At 51.1% G+C, this 16,281-nt stretch overlaps 1 protein-coding gene across 2 annotated transcripts in view; it reads right to left on the bottom strand.

The window, feature by feature from the left end:
- The window catches only part of LOC147906258 (uncharacterized), a 60,945-nt gene that overhangs the window by 28,944 nt on the left and 15,720 nt on the right, over window positions 1-16,281 (bottom strand). For both annotated transcript variants that reach the window (XM_087377432.1, XM_087377437.1), the window contains exon 2: window positions 990-1,111. In XM_087377432.1, the coding sequence (XP_087233558.1) occupies window positions 990-1,111 (122 nt within the window). The remainder of the gene's footprint in view (window positions 1-989; window positions 1,112-16,281) is intronic.

Genomic DNA, 16,281 nt, shown 5'->3' with positions numbered 1-16,281 from the left:
TGCGTGGAATAGGAAATCAATTCTTGATTGAGATCTTATTCAAAGCCCTGTAGTCAATACACATTCTCCAAGATCCATCCTTCTTCTGCACAAGGAGGATGGGAGAACAATATGGAGAAGAGCTTGGCTGAATCAGCCCCTTCTGTAACAATTCATTCACCTGACACATGATCTCCTCTTGCTGTGCCGCACTCACCCTGTATAATGGTCGGTTAGGTGGAGAACTGCCAGGAATGATATCAATGGTATGATCTTCTGGCCTCTCACGAGGTAACTCCTTTGGGAGTTCATTTGAAAAACCAGCTTGAAACTGAAATAAAAACTCAGTTCGATGTTTTTCCAGCTTGGAAAAATTAGAGTCATCCTCGACTGGTTCTTTTTCTTTGACAAAAATCAAATACACTGAAAGATGCTTTTTCATTATAGAAGAAATCGCCTGATAGGGGCAGCAAACTCAGTGTGTGAGTATACATACATAGTTCCTCCCTCCCACTCCCCCCAAAAAAAGAAACTTTTTTATTATGCTCTAGAAACCAATACAAGATCAGCTATCTGTGAGGGCATTCTGCAGCTTCCTTGATCTGTGTGAGTGTAAAAGGTACTTGCTGGCCCTGCCTTGTAGAACCACTCACATTGCTTAGATGTCTTCGTGAAATGCTCATTACCTTACTCTCAAATCAATCTCAATGTATAAGGGTTGTCCAACTCGATGATGGTTGCAAGTACACGCGCACGTACAGACATACATACGCACATAAACACAGATATCACACATATCAGCATGCTCCTTCTTGAACCTGAAAAAATATGGTTCTACACTCTCCCTGGTAGTTTCCAACATGCTGAAAAAACTCCCTAAACATTGAGCTAAATTCCTATACTTCGAACACAAAAAAGGAAAACCATAATATATATTTTACCAACAAATGATCATACAAACACAATCTGAACATAAAGAAGGCACTAGTGAAAAATAAATCATCACTTACATCAAGCATGTGATCAAGGAAAGGAATGCCTGTGTCAGTTTCGCAAATTCCAGTACCATCAAGATTAATGCTCACTCTTACATCAGTTTCTTTGGTTGTTCTTGTTACTTCTCCAATCCGAGCTGTCAATATAGCCATTACCAGCACAGTTGGAATGCATCGAAAGCAAGCATGCCATACTTGTCGACAAACAAGCAATTTTTGAATAACTAAAGCATTAAAGCATGCCCAATTCCATTAGCTGAATTTAGAAAACAAAATAGAAATCATGAAGCTGTAAATGGATAGTAAGTGGATATGTACTGGTAAGCTGAGCTCGTTCAGCTTAAAGCACTCTCTCTCTCTCTCTCTCTCTCTCTCTCTCTCTCTCTCTCTCACATGCACTAGTCCTTTCACCTTCGAAGACATTGAAGTTGGACTAAAGAAGATGGCTAATGGCAAAGCATCAGATCACATGAAGATACAGGCGGAATTTGTGAAATGGACAGGAGAACGAGCAAGAACATGGCTCTCACACATCCTAACACATGCTCTACACCATGGTTCCTAACACATGCTCTACACCATGGTTTCCCTCAGGAATGGCAAGAAAATTGGGTCCAGCCTTTACACAAAGGTGGAGACAAAAATTCAGTCACAAATTACAGAACTATAATGGTCAGCTCTACATTGACCAAGCTCTTCAGTACAGTGCTTGAAATGAAAATCAGCTCATGGGCAGAAGAGGCACAGAAAAGAGCCACCAGACAGGCAGGCTTTCGCAAGGAGCACAGGACAGCCGACCACCTTATTACCTTAAGGGTCCTCATGGATGAATGCAGACTGAGAGGACGCACTCTATTTTGTTGTTTTGTGGATTTCAAGAAAGCATTTGACACAGTTCCAAGAGAAGGATTATGGAAGAGAATGCAAGAAATAGGAGTCCCTTTGGCCTTAAGGGTAGGCATCTCTCGCATCTATGAAAAGGTATTATGCCGACTCAAACAAACACAAGGTATGTCTGATGTATTTGAGAGCAATATGGGAGTGAAGCAAGGCTGCCCTCTATCGCCTACCTTGTTCGGAATATGCATTGACCAACTAGAGGAACTCATCAATGAATTTGCAGTAGAGAAAGGGTTGCAAGGACCGCAATTGGGGCTTTGGACAGTGCTATTGTTGTTATACGCAGATGATGTCGTTCTTTTTGCATACGATCCGGAATCTATGCACAAACTTTTACAAGTGCTTAAGACTTTTTGTAGGGAAAGCGGGCTGCAAGTAAATGTCGGAAAAACAAAGATGATGGCAGTCTGTACCAATCAGCCAGAACATCCCCCTGAGATCACCTTTGATGGACAGATCATTGAGTATTTCAGCACCTTCAAATACTTAGGGGTTGATATCCCGGCAAATCACAGACGGTGGCAATGTATACATAGAAGGATGGACACTGGTTGGGGGAAGTACTACCAGCTTGAGAATGATTGCAGGCACACCGACACTAGGAACTGGAAAATTCAAAATATATTGTTTGATGCATATGTTGTGCAGACAGTATTATATGGAGTGGAAGTATGGGGAGGCAGCATTTCAGCCTCTACATGGAATGATATTGAGAAAATGCAAAAAGCTTTCCTAAGGAGACACCTTGGTGTCAAACCCACTACTCCATACTCAATACTTCTGTTGGAAACGGGAAGGAGAGAGATTGAATTTCATGCATTAATCAGAGTTATGCAATACCTAATAGATATGCAGCAAATGCAACCTGATAGGCTGCCTCATAAAGCATGGAATGCCAGCACAAAGCTTCAAAAGAACTACAAAAGTAAGGTCATCTGCACAGGATGGGCAACCGACATAAGAAAATGGTTCAGCAGATGGAAAGTGGAAGCATATTTGATCATGCCGCCTGAAAAGGTCAACATGCAAGAGTTTGAACTACCTTTACTGAGCACTTTGCGGAATCACTGGTTGACAAGTGAAAAGAGGGTAAAGCTGGAATATTACCAAGACAACATAAATCCCACATGTTGGTCTACATACATGTCCATAGAGACTCATGCTCAGTCTTATATTAGCACACCTATCCCCCTTCTATATCGCAGAAACATCACCAAGTTCCGTACCAGATCTCATACATTTGCCATTGAGCAGGGAGCTTGGATACACCAACCTAGACATGCTAGAGTCTGTACCCTTTGTGACATGCAGACAGTTGAGACGGAGGCACATGTAGCTCTACAGTGCCCCCGATATGCACATATCAGGGAGGACTATTAGCAGATACTGGGGGACTCCGCTCAGTTGACATCAGTTCTCTCCACTGCCTCTCCGGCAGCACTGGGATCTTTTGTCACTCGTCTTTTTACCTGTCGTCAGGAACTCATAGACTCCTGACCCCTCTCCTTGAGGAGACTCTTTTTACATTGTATCGAGACGGGTCCCATGGGTCATTTTTGGCCCCCCGAGGACGCTAATAAATTCTACTTCTACTTCTACTTCTCTCTCTCTCTCAGCCCATCATCATAGCCCCTACCCGTCAGCATAGCCCATCGTCACCGTAACGTAACATAGCAGCTCATGCCCACCATCACCATAGCAGCCCGTCATCCAACGCCACCTACCTTCAGAGTTGTTTCCAACCACAGCACCTTCTGCGCCTCCGCCAGCAAACCCTAGCCCATCCTTCTGCGCCTCCTCCAGCAAACTCTAGCCCGTCACTAGTCGTCATTCAGTGCCGCCTCTTGCAAACCCTAACCTAACCGCTGCACCAATCCAAGGTTTGGTTGGTGCCTAACTCTGGGTTGGGCTGAAACCCTAGCCCAGCCCAGGGGTTAGGATAAGCTTGGGGTTCTCTCAAATATGGCCAGCAAAGAGTGGCCTAGCCTCCCTCAAAATCCTCCTCGATATCTCCATGTATCCAAGGACTCCAATGACTCCAGCCAGCAACAATCGTCATGCCGCAAATATTCCTATCAGTAGCAAACCCCTCTATTGCTCAGTTGCCAGGACACCCTCTCCATATCAACTTACGTATTACCAGGGGGGTTTTGACAAACCCATTCTCAGGCAACATGAATAGTTTATTTCCTACAACAAGAAGTGAGGGAGCTGAAGATATTACTGGAAGAGGTAACAGCTAGACTTCGGGTCCTTGAAGGGCCTGAACAACAGTTAGTTATAGATGAAGCTGTGAAGGTTTGCAAAGCTTCTCCCCCTATGCCCTAGCTAGTCTTCACAGTCAAGAGTTTAGTGCATACTGAGGTTCAAACAATTAAGAAGGAAGTGAGTGTGGAAGTCGACACAAAATTAAGTAAGACTGACATTCAAGCAGAGATTAAAAAACATGAAGCTAGACAGAACAATGCACTGAAAATCAAAATAGGGGGACTCCCACAAGACTAGTACAAAGAGGACACATTCTATGTAACACTAACAAAGGTCAAAGCAACCCAACCCAACATTGAATGGTCGGAAGGTATTGTGGAAAAACATGATAATTCCAGACCAGCTTATATTGAACATTCTAAAGGTCATGCCATCCTTACATTAAATCAAAACAATGGCGGATTAAGCTTCTCCGACAATCTTATAAGCTGAAAGGTACCAAAGTATGGATAGTTGAGGTGCTTACACAAGCTCAACTCAAGAACAAGGCAATGGCATTAGCAAAGGTTAAGGCTGCTAGGAAAGATGGGAAATGGGCAGTATATCGAGAAGGAGTAGCACTTATTAAAGAGTTCAAATCAAAAGCCAAAAGAATCACTGATGTATGGCAAGCTATATATGTGTGTGTTTTATCTAGGTTATCACTAGGTACTTAATAAAATGGAGCTTCCTCTGCACTCCCTGGGAGCTGCCCTGTGCCCTCCCTAAGCTGATGTACTAGATGGTTTTCATGTTGTCCCATAGAACCTCTTGGTCTCCCGTGGACGCTAATAGACCCTCCCTCCCTCCCCCCTCCCCCTCTCTCTCTCTCCCTCCCTCCCTGCAAGCCTCTCCTGCTCAGCCTCTCCCTCCCGCTAGCCTCTCCCCGCTCAGCCTCTCCTCTCCCGTTAGCCTCTCTCTCTCTTTCCTCGTTTGTACCTCGTCCGTACCCCGTCCGTACAGCCCATCAACAAGCAACCAGTACCGTACAGTCCCGTCGTCCGTACCTCTCCCCCCATTTGTACAACCCGTCAACAGGCAACCAATACCGTACCGCCCGTCAGCAAAAGCCGTACCTCTCCCTCCGTACCCGTTAGAAGCAGCTAACTAACCCTAACCCCGAGTTGGGCTAACCCCCAACCCAACCGGAGGGTTAGGTTAAGCTAGCGGGTTCAAACAGACAGCCAACTATGGACTACTGGCCCACCCTCTCCTCCAAGTCCCCAGTGATTGTGGAAGTGGACACCAAAGCATGTAAGTCAGATATTCAAGCAGAGATTAAAGAACACGAAGCTAGATGTGATAATGCGCTGAAGATTAGAATAGGGGCACTCCCAAAAGATTGATACAAAGAGGAGGACATATAGTGTGAAATATTGACAAAGATCAAAGCAAGCTTGCCCAACATTGAATGGGTGGATGATGATGAGCAGGATGATGGCGACTCCAAGCCAGCTTCTATCTTGCACTATAAAGGTCATGCTATCCTTACACTGAAGTCAAAAGATATGCGGATTAAGCTTCTTCGACAATCTTACAAGTTGAAGGGCACCAAAGTATGGATAGCAGAGGAGCTTACACAAGCTCAACTTAAGATTAAGGCAACTGAATTAGCTAAAGTCAGGTGTCATGTGCATGGTGTACCTAGGGTTGGATAGCAGGTGAACGTGGGTTATGGGATAGCATAGGACTGGATGGCTATTTTTAGCCGAGATTGCTATATATAGCGATTGATTCATATATATAGTGCTCGCTTTATATGGAGGGAGCTATTCATAGCATTGTGCTATCTATAGCGGGTTTCCTTCTATATACAGGAAGGGCCAGTGCTATTGTGTAGTTAAGTACACAAAGTTTCGCTCCTGCGAGCTTCCCCTCCCCCCCCACCGCTAGCTCTACCTCCCTCCCCCTAGCTCCTCCCCTCGCCTCGACCACCCCCACCCCCTGCCCCTCCGCCCTCGCCCCCCGCCCCCCCTCCCCCTCACCCGCCGCCCACCTCGCTGCGCCCCTCGCCTCCGCTCTCACCCCCCTCGCCGCTCTCTCGCCTCTCCGCTCCCCTCCACCTCGTCCCTCCACTCCCTCCACCTCGCCTCTCCATCACCGCCCCTCGCCTCCACTCTCCCCCCCCTCCCTCGTCTCAGCCGCCCCTCGCCTCTCCGCTCCCTTCCATCCCGCCCCTTCCGCCTCACCTCGATTCGCTCAACCCCCCCTCGCTTCACCTCACCCCCCCCCTCTCGCCGCTCAGCCTCACCCGCCCGACCCCCCTCGCTTCACCCGCCCCCCCGCCTCCATTCCGCTCTCCCCGCCCCCCGCTTCACCTCTCCGCCCCTCGCCACACCAACCCCGCCCCCCCGCCCTTCCGCGCCCCCCGTCTTCCCCGCACCACGCACCCTTCACCCCGCCCCCCGCCCCGAACCCCCCGCCCCCTCACTCCGCCTCGCCCGCCCTTCCGCTCCACTCCTCCACCCCGCCTCCACCTTCCGCCTCCGCAACCGTCCTCTCCACACCCAGGCTCCACCCTCCCGCTTCGACCCCCTTTTTTGGGTGGCAGCCTCTTCCTCATCGGAAGCTTGCAGTTAGTCTTGGCGGTATGGCGGCCCCCTGCCCGAATCCGGAGGCCCAGTCGGACCCTCCCTCTCCAGATGCCTACCGCGTTATCCTGACAGAGCAACAATCATCTCGTGTTCAGGAGGTTGCCATTGACTTTGCCCGTACCTCTGTTTACGGTAGAGTCATTGGATACTCTCCCTCCAGATCAGCCATCAGGGACTGGCTCCAGTCCACTCTCCTGCTAGAGGATGGCCATATTGAGGAGGTGGCCCTTATGGGAAGGGGCATCTTCTGGCTCAAACTCTCCAATGAGAAAGCTACGAGCAACCTGATTGTCGGTTCCCCCACATCGGTGGATGGAAAGATTATCATGATAGTCCCGTGGTACCGTGGATTCAGCGCAGCGGATTTTGATGTTCGGTTCCGTATACCTCGCCACCCAGTGACACTAGTTTTTCCAGGTCTTGATGCTGAGCTGCGGCCGATTGTCAGGGACTTGGGCTCCCACTTTGGCTGGGTTATGCACGACACTTTCGCCGACGCGGTGACCACGGCAGGAGCCCCCGAGTCCGTGTGGTTGTGGCAGATCCTGCGACTCTCCCTGCAGTGATCGAGATCGTGACAGATGCCGGCAGCATCACCCAGAGTATGATAGTCACCGGACAGCCAGGTCAGTGCCTGAGTGCCACGGCTTTGGGCACTTGGCGGCTGCTTGTCCACGTTTCGCCAGCTCGTCTCGACCCCCCCCCGCCCCCGCCCCCTCCGCCCCCGCCCCCCCCGGACAGCCACGTCAGGAGGAGCCGAGGCAGCCGGAGTCCGGTCCAGAGTTAGTGGGCGGTTGGACCGAGGTTAGAAGGAAAAGAGGAAAGAACAAGAAGATTTCGGATAAAGGCAAGGAGGCAGAGGTTACCCTTCCTGCAGCAGCACCCCAGAGACCTGACAGGCAGCCACCCCAGGGACCTGGGAGAGCTTCTTCTTCGACGGCAGCCCGCCCTTCACAGCCTCAGATCCCCCTCTCTCCCGCTCCCCCGCCCCTTTCCACTCAGTCCCAGCCCCTTCCCCAGTTTCCCCCCCCTTCGCCCGACCCGCAGCTTCAGCCCCCGCCTCTTCTTCCTCAGTCTCCTCCTCCTCCCTCTCAGCCCCAGTTCCAGATGCATCCCCATCCCCCCCCGCCCCCCCCGTCCCCCTCGACTCTCCTACAGAGTTAGCTGCACCGTCGGCTTCCCAGCCGAGGGCAGCACCCCGCTCCTTCTTCTCCACCTCCTCCGCTAGTCGCCTCCGTGGAGTCCGAGTCGCCTACCCCTCAGCCTCCTCCCCCTCCCCCCTCGCTGGCAGGACACCCGGAGTCTACACCACCACTGGAGCAGGCTTCCCTGTCCGCTAGCCCCTCAGTGGCAGACTCTGATGGGTCTCAGCTTCAGGAGAGAGAGCTTCCTCGAGACTTTTACAGATCTGGCCCCTGGGACTACTTGGATGTGGCCGACCTTGGGACCTTCCCGGCTTGTCTCGACATCAGTATCTTCCTGCTCCGCAAAGGGGCGGATGGGAAGATTGCCGCCTTGGCCCCTAGGGATGGCCCTAGCTTCGCTTTCACGTTCCTCAGCGATGGCACCGAGACCTGGACAGACGACTCGGTTTGGGAGGCTCTCAGAGAGCAGACACACGCCCAGGTTTGCTCCTGGATAGGCCCGTCCGGTGGGCAGCTTCTCGAGACTCAGTGGTCCGAGGGCGATGTGCGCCTGCGGTGGCGTTGCGCCGCCAAACGCTTCCGACTGATTGTGATCCTCAGACCTCCCCTGTCATGGCCTCTCCCCCAGGATGTCAGAGCTTGGTCCCATCAGAAACTCCGAACCTTCTATGGGATGACCACTTCAGAGATCTCGAGCTGGCTCGAGAAAGCATTTGCTCATGGCACCAAAGGCCTCTCGCCTTTGCTGAAGGTGTTGAAGAACGGGCAGGACGACCCCGTCTCCCCCTCCAAACCTTCTCATAAGCGGCAGCGCCTCCATTCCGATATGTCTGCTTCTTCATCGACTTCGACTGCGAGCAGACAGTTGTTCGCAGCCTCTCATCCCTCTCCATGAGCCTACACCTCGTATCCTGGAATGTGAACGGGTTTCACTCTTCTGGCACCCGTGGTCCCAGGAAGCTCATTTTGCGACAGGAACTTCAGCCTGCAGTGATTGGTCGTTTGGATGTACTTCTGCTCCAGGAGCACAAGCTTTCTGCGGCTCATTCCCGTAGCTGCGGGAAGGTTCTCCCTGGACGTTCCTACACTTATTGGGAGCCCTCGATCGGCGCACAGGGGAGGAGTGGGGGTGTCTGTACCTCCGTGTGCGAGCAGTTAGCCCAGGGAGTTTTCGGTCATGTCACGTTGATCCCAGGCCGGGCCCTTTGGGTAGGCCTGGATTTGGAGGGATCCAAAATAGGAATCCTCAACATTTATGCTCCCACAGACCTCCGATGCAGAGCCACCTTCTGGAGGACACTTATAGGGATTCTTCCAGACATGGATTCCTGGATTGTTGGAGGTGACTTCAACAATCTGGAGACCTTGGAGGACCAGCAGGGCAGAGGTCCGGAGTTCACAGGTATGGCTCAGGCAGAGCAGTCAGCTTGGGACTCTTTCATCTTCGCGACAGGAGGGAGGGACAGTTGGAGAGACCCGTCCTTCCGGCGTTGGCACGGGAGCCTGGACTTCTCATGGGGCTTCCGCAGGGAAGGAGGCAGACTCCTGGAGAGGCTTGATAGATTTTATGTCAGTGATTGGGCCATCAGCAGAGGCGGTCAGGCGGGTATAGTTCCAGGGACGACACTTTCCGACCATGCGCCTGTGCTCCTATCATTAGATTCGGCATCCCAGACCCTTCCCCCTCGGTCATGCAGGATTCCCGACTCCATTTTCTCGAGGGTGGACGTGCGCAGCAATATTTGCAGTCTTTGGGACAGAGACTGGGGCGAGTGCGTGGATCTGGTAGACTCGGTTGCGCAGGCTTTGCAGGAGTCCAGCCAGATCTGCCAGCTCGCAGCCCTACAGAGAGCTCTTCGGAGGGACCACGCCTCCATTCAAGCGACTCCAGCAGGCTTCCCCGGGCTCGGAGGAGCTTCGGATCCAGGCCGTTCGAGCCAGAGCCCTTCTGGAGGAGACACTCCAGCGTCGCTCAGAGTTTTCCTATCACGCCTCTCTCTCCTTCTGGGCCCGGAAGGGTGACCGGATGTGCAGGGAGTTCTTCAGGACGCATGGCCAGAGAGCTGCAGGTGATCAACTTCGGAGTCTCAGGACAGCGGATGGTCACATCGTTACGGATCCGGGGGAGGTCCTGGGGTTGGCCACTGACTTCTACAGGACCCTCTTCCAGCAGGAGCCGCTTGCCCCTCGTGCTAGTCGTGCCCGTGAGGAGGTGTGGAGGCACATTCCATCCCTGGTCCAGCCTAGCATGCAGGCGACGTTGTTGGCACCGTTCACCGTGGATGAGATGTTGGAGGCCTTGATGGTCATCGACGGACAGAAATGCCCAGGTGAGGATGGGCTATCCCGAGCATTCTTCACCTCCTTCTGGGACTAGATCCATCAGCCCCTCCTTGCAGCTCTGCAGGGGATTTTCAGCAGCGGTCAGATGCCAGAGAGCCTTTCCTCGGGACTGATTTGCCTCATCCCGAAGGGAGGAGATAGAAAGGAGATCCGCCAGTGGCGTCCGATCACTCTCCTTACCACTGCCTACAAAATCCTCGCCAAGATGATCAGTGCCAGAGTTCGGCCTCTACTCCCAGACCTCATCCATGACACTCAGACAGGCTTTGTCCAGGATCGCAGTATCCTGGATAATGTCTTCACCTTTTCAGAGGCGGCGGAGTGGGCTCAGCACAGCGGATCACACCTTGCCATTCTACTTCTCGACTTCGAGAAGGCCTACGATCGCGTGGACTGGTCCTTTTTGGAGGGGACTCTGGAGCGGCTAGGTTTCCCGGCAGGTTGGATTCAGGGTATCTCAGCTTTGTACAGGACAGCGTCTAGCGAGGTCATCATTGGAGGCAGGATGGGTGAGCGCTTTAGCTTGGAGAGATCAGTACGTCAGGGCTGCCCCCTTGCTCCTTACCTGTTTCTCTTCTTCGCCGAGGCCATGACTTACTACCTTCGGGCGAGGTCCACAGGGATCAGGGGTGCTCGCCTTCCACTCCGGGAGGACACGGAGCTTTTGGACTCGGAGTACGCAAATGATACAGCCCTTTATGTCCAGGACGATGAGAGGATGCTAGAGAGGGTGCGGATGGCCCTGGAGGTCTTCTGCTCGGCTGCTGGTGCGAAAATCAACTAGAACAAATCAGTTGGTTTTCTCACAGACCCTGGGGCGTGTTCTCAGTGGGGGCGATTTCTGGGTTTCAGATGGATTCCACGGGGACAGACAGCTAGATACCTTGGCTTTCACGTTGGCCTAGACATCACGCCAGCTCAGCAGTTTCTCCCGGTGCTAGACTCCATCCGACGGAAGCTGGCTTTCTGGAGCACTGCTAAGCTCTCTCTTGCAGGTCGTGCCCTGGTAGTTAACCAGGTCCTCCTAGCCACGGCTTGGTATGTGGCTTCCTGCTGGTGCTTCTCGAGATCCAGCGTGGCACAGCTCAGGAGGTTGGTTTGGAACTTCCTTTGGTCCGGGGAGGATGGTCTTAGAGATACCAGAGCCAGGGTTGCTTGGCAGACAGTCATTCTTCCGCAGGCTGAGGGTGGCCTGGGGGTCATCGATCCAGAGCTTCAGAGTCAGGCCTTGTTAGGCAAGCTTGTCATCCGCGGTTTGACCCCGGGGGGGCAGACGTGGAAGATGTTACTTCAGCAGGGAGTCGGTTCTTGTGTCCCGCGCCGAGGTGGAGAGTGGCTACCGTCCCTCAAGTGGATCTTCACTTCCGCCCCGCTCACTCAGCCCCGTTCCCCACTCATTCGTAGCCTCCTCATGGTTTGGAGGCGGCTCCGCCTCAGTCTCATTCAGTCCCCTCCCAGCTGTCAGGAGGAGATCGATCGCCAGCCACTTATCTGGAACGGTCAGGTCAGAGATGCCGAGGGCCTTCAGTTGGGGGAGAGATCACATATCAGGTGGGACGGCTGGATGAGGGGGCCAGCCCGGTCCCTTCGAGTTTGAGGGATACGTACAGACATCTGGAGATGGCTGATCTTGCAGACGCAGCTGGAGGTGCACGTGGAGCCCAGGCGAGACGCACGGAGATCGACGGTGCGATCCCAGCTGTTTGGTTGGTTCCACCTGAGCCTCAGGTCCTCATGCCTGGTGACACCCGCTGGCTGGGACAGTTCACCCCCCGTGGCATCCCACTGGTGATCGCAGGACGTATGGATGACTCCTCTATCTCCTTCTTCGCGGTTTCTGGGGATGGACGACTCAGGAGAGAGGATGCGCTCATCGACCCCCTACTCCCATGGCAGAGGGTTCGGGTCGTAGGCCTTTTGGGGAAGGTCTGGCGTACCGACCCTAGCATCGAGCAGGATCAGATGCAGCTTTGGCGTCTTTGGCTCTGGGAGGGGCGGGCCTTGTCAGAGCTTGATTGGGACCCAGGAGAGTGGTGGTGGCCAGAGATTGTGACAGGACAGGGGCCGACTTCCTTCTTCGCCTACAGCACGACTCTGGGCAGGCGAGTTCTCGGGAGGATGCAGAGCCGCCTCCTTACCCAGCGACCCAGCTGGTACGCACAGGGTATTTCCAGGTTCTTTTTGCAGGCATTCTGGAAGGCCTTGTGGGAGAGCTGGCGGCCGCGGAAGATCTCATACTTCCTGTGGCTTCTTGCCCACAAAGGTCTTCCAGTGGGGAGCTGGTTGAGGCAGATAGGCCAGGACGGATGCTGCCAGATTTGCCATGCGGATGAGGAGTCACCAAAACACTGCCTGTGGAGCTGCACTCGCGCCCAGGAAGTGTGGAGGTGGACTTTCGGGATTCTTACTCGCGCAGCACCAGAGCTAGGATTGATCACTTGGGGCGCGTTCTGTTGGTGCAGCACCGCACTTGGTCTTCATCACTTATTCGAGGCATGCCAGCAGGACCCCACTTTCCTTATCACAAAGGGGACGTGGGGGCCGCTCGAGGGTATCCCGCAGTACCTAGCAGAGGCTGATACAGGAGTTCGGGAGAGGCAGCCAGTCTGGGAGATTATTAGCAGCATTACAGGGTGGCACATCTGGACCTCGCGCTGCGCGCAGATCCTCGGTGGCACCTCCTTATCGACTGCCCAGATCATGGCGGAGATTTGGAGTGAGATTATTCATACCCTCAGAGGCCAGTGGGACCAGATTCAGGGAGACTCCCGGGCCGGTCAGGAGAAGCGGAGACGCTTCCTCCGGGCTTGGGACACACAGGGCCTCTTCTTCGAGCAGACTACGCAGGGCCTTCGGTGGCACTACTCACCACCCCGATGGCTGTTCATTCACACTCGTCTTATCCCTCCGTGAGAGTATGATTTATTCTGCTACCTTTTAGGGCTGTGTCCGATTTGTGAACGCAGCCCGTCAGCTATAAGCTGACCTCTTGTATCTTGTTCTCGAAGTAATATAATTAGCACTGTTTTTTCGGCAAAAAAAAAAATTGTGTAGTTAAGTTGAGCGCTCCTCGGCTGATGGATGGGGCATGGACCCAGGCCGGGACTCTGGCCATCTACATGGCGGATCATAGGTGGTGTATCGAAGGTCCTCTGGACGGGCTCAGGTGGTATGGGACGCCTAGGTTAGATACGGGCTATGGATGAGTCGAGTTGTAGCCCACGTGCTTGGGGGTGGTCGGGAGGATCAAGGCACCTGCACTATGATTCTGGTTGGATTGAGGGCGAGATTCTAGGTTAGTGATAGGGTCAGATCCTACGGGGTCGTGTCATTTGGTATCAAAGCCGTCCTATCACAATTGAATTCAACGCGAGGTATGCAAAAAAAATGTCTTCCAGGTACGTTTTTGAGATTGCTCTTGCAAATCTGAATTTCTGCTTATGTATGGACTGAATCGTTGGCTGATGATGTGCGCTCATGATTGGGAGAGTTGTGGAAGAAATAGAAGTCCATAGGCTGTGTGCTCTCTCTCGGTTGCTACGTGTTTGGAAATCGAGATTCCCTGAGAAGGGTTGGCGATGAGAAGATTTAGTGCTTATAGCAAGAGATATGAGGATGATTGTTTCTGACCTATAACTTCCCACGCTTTGGTTGTTGATGTGATTGGCTGTGTGGGGACGCGTGAGAGTGGGCTGGTTAGGGAAAGAATTCGCTCTAGGTTCTCAAGGATGAGATTCCTACCCTAGAGACCTAGATTTGCTGCAGTCGATATGTAGGAGGAAAGAGAGGGCGTTCATAAGCCAGAGAGCGGCTTGTCTAAGAGATTCGGGCATCAGAGATAGTGGCGATATGATTGGGGCAGGCGCTTGGCTTTGGGAAGGAGTGTATGGCCTGATTTTAGTGTGTTTTGGCTATTTTTGGCTGGCTGGAGAAAAGCGGAACCAGATCTATTAAAAGCGAAACTGTTTTTTGGTTAAAAAAGCAGGTTGCTTTTTTTTCCTCTCTCTAGCAAGGAAAGCACTTGCTCTAAATCAAGCACCCACCCTAAATTTGCCTAGCTTTTGATGGCCCTTCCTGGCTATTTATATACCTGGGATTCCTCTCTCCCTCTCACTTCAACACTTCAGCGCATGAAGGCGAATTTCCCACCCTCTTTCCGTCTGAGATCAGCCTATCAGATTCCGCCATTTTTCTTGCTGTCCTCTACCCGCCTTCTTCCTTGATTCCACGCAGCACCAGATTCTCTTTTGCTAGTGTGAAGAGCACATGTTTGGACGCAGCTGTTTTTCTTCTAGTCCCTCTCCCGTGCGAGATATTTTCCAGCCATGGAAGGACATCAAAGTAATGAGACACCTACATTGGATTACTGTTTTAGATGGAGAACAAGGCTACATCGTAGATTTTTCCTCGTAGACCTCATGACCTGCTACGAGAGATGGATTCCTTGATGGATGAACTCTGGGCAGCTCTTCACTACTATAAAACCCCTCAGTACCAGAAATATATTGAAGAAGGCTCGTGTTGTTCTAAATGTAGACAACTTGTTTTAGAGTCTTTGTACCGCTTCCGAGTTATTGAGAAGCGATGAAGATGTTGAAATCCTCAGTTTTGACAGACACCCAATTATTTTTGGCTCAACTGGATCTTTTGAACCACTCTTGGTTCAAGAAGCTCCCCAATTTTGTATGATTTATGTTCTAAACTGTCTTGTTATTAAATTGACCAGGTTTTGGTTAATTTGGTTTTGATTTGTGGCATTTATAATTTGAGGGTTTTTTCAAATTATACTTGTGTTGCCTATATCTTGGAGTTTTTTAGATATATGGTACAATGAGGCTGCCTAAGTATTTGTTACATATTAGACCGGATTTAACAAAGGCAATTAGATTTTCCTTTCTCGAATCTTGCTGTATAGATTCCTGTTTGGTTTCTATTTGAAGTTTTGATCTCGATGTGATTGTGAGTTATGACGTTTCTTCGAGTTACCGTTTGGACATATGAAGGTTCTTATTGATTAGACCAGGATGTCTTGTTAGATACCTTCTTTGAATCATGTCCAAAGGCGGGGTCATTCTGATTCTCACTCTTTTTGCCCGAGGTCATGGATAGTCAAGATTCAAGAGTTGTTAGGGCGCTTGTTTTTGACCTATTGGTTGGGGTAGTGTAACACAAGGGGATGATATAATCACATTAAGAAAAGGATTGAGAACGGATTTGCCACCCTGACTCAATCTGGGATGGTCTGAGTAAAGAGGGATTGGCTACCCTGATTCACTCATATTGTCCACTGAGTTTTTACTTGCAGTATACTTTGGTGGTATGGGACACTAAGGTATGTTACATTTAAGATTCTCTGATGTGGTGGTATAATCCAGCGTGAAACAATACCCAAGGACCTCTAGGGTGAAGTACAAGTAGGCTGAATTGAATTGGGGGCAACCTGATTATATTTTTTACGAGGGCTGACTAAGATTTTTTACCCTGAGAGAAGCCATGTATTTTTTTGGGTTCAACCCTGGAGCTCCATAGTCTAAACAATCTCAGGGAGGATTACCACCTCTCTTCTGAGAATGGTTTGTAAGTGCCTTGTTTGGAACTTGGTATTCATAGATCCTAAGAACTGGATGATCCTGTGCTAGGAGCAATTTATTGTGCACAAGTTTATACAGGATATCCGATAGTGGATCTTGTTTTAAGAGATTTCGGATTGTAAGTTTCCATAGTCTTTGGATCACATAGGATGTTATTCCTATGATGGTTGACTATATACATGTCTAGACTAGTGTCATTGACTGGATATAGCCAACTGAATTTTTACTGATTATCCTCATGTAGGGGCATTCCGAGGATAGATCAGGGGACCATATCTTTGGTCAAGATTTTGCCCATTGATACTTCCATGAAGATTCTTCCATCATGAGTTATGAACGAATACCTAATTGTTCTGCGATGGAAAGTCTGTCATGTATTTCAACTCAAGAATTTGAACAAGGGTATTCTGTTGAGGATTTTCTGAATACTAAGTAATTCAAAAAATTAGGGTTGATAGAAATTGCAACCCCGGAACTGACCTCGAGG

Source organism: Dipteris shenzhenensis, chromosome 1, assembly GCF_047967505.1.
Source record: "Dipteris shenzhenensis isolate YYH24624 ecotype China chromosome 1, Dip_SZ_1.0, whole genome shotgun sequence".
In the NCBI taxonomy this organism is placed as follows: domain Eukaryota; kingdom Viridiplantae; phylum Streptophyta; class Polypodiopsida; order Gleicheniales; family Dipteridaceae; genus Dipteris; species Dipteris shenzhenensis.
Note: the sequence above shows the minus strand (reverse complement) of the source record. Positions and strands in the feature narration are given on the sequence as shown.